The sequence below is a fragment of the Etheostoma cragini genome, chromosome 16 (genome assembly GCF_013103735.1).
Source record: "Etheostoma cragini isolate CJK2018 chromosome 16, CSU_Ecrag_1.0, whole genome shotgun sequence".
In the NCBI taxonomy this organism is placed as follows: Eukaryota; Metazoa; Chordata; class Actinopteri; order Perciformes; family Percidae; genus Etheostoma; species Etheostoma cragini.
In genome coordinates this window covers 24114569-24117866 of record NC_048422.1, presented here as the reverse complement: position 1 = coordinate 24117866, position 3298 = coordinate 24114569, and the positions used below count along the sequence as shown (strand labels likewise).

Sequence of the window (3298 nt, the reverse complement as noted above, 5' to 3'; positions counted from 1 at the left end):
ATACCATGTCGCAAAAAGTCTTATTATAGTGTGTCGAAAAAAAACGTCATAGTATAGCATGTCGGAAAAAAACGTCATGGTATAGCATGTCGGAAAAAAACGTCATGGTATAGCATGTCGGAAAAAAACGTCATAGTATACCATGTCGGAAAAAAACGTCATAGTATAGCATGTCGGAAAAAAACGTCATAGTATACCATGTCGCAAAAAGTCTTATTATAGTGTGTCGAAAAAAAACGTCATAGTATAGCATGTCGGAAAAAAACGTCATAGTATAGTATGTCGAAAAAAAACGTCATAGTATAGCATGTCGGAAAAAAACGTCATAGTATAGCATGTCGGAAAAAAACGTCATAGTATAGCATGTTGAAAAAAAACGTCATAGTATACCATATCGGAAAAAAACGTCATAGTATAGCATGTAAAAAAAAACGTCATAGTATAGCATGTTAAAAAATAGTCTTAGTTTAGTATGTCGATAAAAAGTCATAGTGTAGTGTGTCAAAAAAAACGTCATAGTATAGCATGTCGCAAAAAGTCTTATTATAGTATGTTGAAAAAAACTTCATAGTATACCATGTCGGAAAAAAAAGTCATAGTATAGCATGTCAAAAAAAAAGTCATAGTATAGCGTGTCAAAAAAAGTCATAGTATAGCATGTTAAAAAATAGTCTTAGTTTAGTATGTCGATAAAAAGTCATAGTGTAGTATGTCGATAAAAAGTCATAGTATAGCATGTCGAAAAAAACGTCATATGTCGAAAAATTCCCCAAAACGTCACAGTATAGTACGTCGAAAAAAAGTCATAGTATAGCATGTCGAAAAAAACGTCATAGTATAGCATGTCGGAAAAAACGTCATATCATAGCATGTAGAAAAAAGTCTTAGTATAGCATGTCGAAAAAAACGTCATAGAATAGCATGTCGAAAAAACGTCATAGTATAGCATGTCGAAAAAAGTCATAGTATAGCATGTCGAAAAAAGTCATAGTATAGCATGTCGAAAAAGACGTCATAGTATAGCATGTCGAAAAAAGTCTTAGTATAGTATGTCGAAAAAAGTCTTAGTATAGTATGTCGAAAAAAACGTCATAGTATAGCATGTCGAAAAACGTTATATCACAGCATGTCGAAAAAAGTCTGAGTATAGCATGTCGAAAAAGACGTCATAGTATAGCATGTCGAAAAAAGTCTTAGTATAGCATGTCGAAAAAAACGTCATAGTATAGCATGTAGAAAAAAACTACATAGTATAGCATCGAAAAAAACGTCATAGTATAGCATGTAGAAAAAAACGTCATAGTATAGCATCGAAAAAAACGTCATAGTATAGCATGTCAAAAAACACTTCATAGTATAGTATGCCGAAAAAGTCCAAAAAACGTCACAGTATAGTACGTCGAAAAAAAGTCATAGTATAGCATCGAAAAAAACGTCATAGTATAGCATGTCGAAAAAAGTCATAGTATATTATGTCGAAAAAAAGTCATAGTATATTATGTCGAAAAAAACATCATAATATAGTATGTTGAAAATTTCCCAATAATGTCATAGTATAGCATGTCAAAAAAAGTCAGTGTCTAAAAAGTCATAGTATAGTGTGTCGAAAAAAACGTCATAGTATACCATGTAAAAAAAAACGTCATAGTATACCATGTCAAAAAAAACGTCATAGTATAGCATGTCGAAAAAAAGTAATAAGATAGTATGTCGAAAAAATCCGAAAAAAGTCATAGCATAGTGCGTGGAAAAAACATCATCGTATAGTATGTCGAAAAAACGTCAATGGAAAGTACTGTATGTCAAAAAAGTCACAATGAACTCATAGTATAGTATGTCTAAAAAGTCTACTTCTTGTTAAATTTAAGAATTACTTACCAACATCAGATCAAAATCCTCACACTGAAGTGCAGCATTAAAGCACAGACCACAATGAGTCTCCATACGAAAACTCAATAACAATCAGATAAAATAAACAAGAGAAAGATTAAAGCAGCACTCACAATGGTGGGCATGTTGTTGCACTTGTTGGAGGGCGGCATCAGGGTCCGGAGGTCGGGCTTACGGCTCATGCTCATTGGAGGAGGACTTTTTTCGTGCATGTTCTTGGAAACGCCTCCTGGAGACAGCAGCCCAGGAGAGGTGCAGTGGTTACCGTAGCTACCATTTCCTGGTGACAATCACAGGCGGAGGTTCACGGTTAAAGGTTTATAAATAGGGATGTAACGGTTTACCGTGAATCGGTTAAAAATTACAGAGCCCCGGACATGACATCCAACAAATAAAATAATCTGTGGCCACGAAATACAAATTTGTCGCGACGAAATAAAAGAAATACTAATCTGTGGCCACAAAATACTTATTTGATGCAACAAAATACTAATTTGAGGCCCCCAAATACTAATTTGAGGCCCCCAAATACTAATTTGAAAATACTACTCTGTGGCCACGAAATACTAATTTGAGGCCACAAAATACTACTCTGTGGCCACGAAATACTAATTTGTTGCCACGAAATAGACAAAATACTAATCTGTGGTTAAGAAATACTAATTTGAGGCCAAAAAATACTAATTTGAGGCCGCAAAATACTACTTTGAGGCCACAAAATACTAATCTGTGGCCACAAAATACTAATTTGAGGCCGCAAAATACTACTTTGAGGCCACAAAATACTAATCTGTAGCCACAAAATACTAATTTGAGCCCACAAAATACAAATTTGAGGCCGCAAAATACTAATTTGAACCCACAAAATACTAATCTGTGGCCACGAAATACTAATTTGAGGCCACGAAATTCTAATTTGTGCATAGTCAAACAGAAATGAGTTGCTAAACAAAAACCTGTTAACTGGTCTGAGAGGAAGATAATAAAAGATATTTAATAAATCATCTTACCCACGTTGGAGACCACGGCGCTCGTCAGCTCTGAACCCATCAGACCTACAGACATCGGTTCAAAGGTACAATTATTATTATTACTGAAAGAAGAACATCAGTATATCTATTATTTTACATCTGATTCATATACTGTATATTTTTATGTAGATATATGTGTATATGTATATATATATATATATATATATATATATATATACACATATACACACATATATATATGTACATAACATTGTTGATTGTTTGAGATAAACAAAAATAATTAAGTGTTTATGGAAATATATGTGTTGAATGTTAAACGTTGAATGCAATTTAACGCCCTAGAGCAGAGGTCTTCAACAGGGGGTCCGCGACCCCTAGGGGGTCCGCGGAGGTACTGCATGGGGGTCGCGAAAGTT

The 3298-nt window shown here is 34.1% G+C and overlaps 1 protein-coding gene across 1 annotated transcript in view; it reads right to left on the bottom strand.

Moving 5' to 3' along the window:
* Positions 1–1863: 1863 nt before the first annotated feature.
* The window catches only part of LOC117959741 (myocyte-specific enhancer factor 2C-like), a gene marked incomplete at its 5' end in the record, with an annotated part of 7935 nt that continues 6500 nt past the window's right edge, over positions 1864–3298 (bottom strand). The window contains 3 exons of the mRNA XM_034897020.1: positions 1864–1902; positions 2004–2170; positions 2901–2945. Coding sequence (XP_034752911.1) covers positions 1864–1902; positions 2004–2170; positions 2901–2945 — 251 coding nt within the window. The remainder of the gene's footprint in view (positions 1903–2003; positions 2171–2900; positions 2946–3298) is intronic.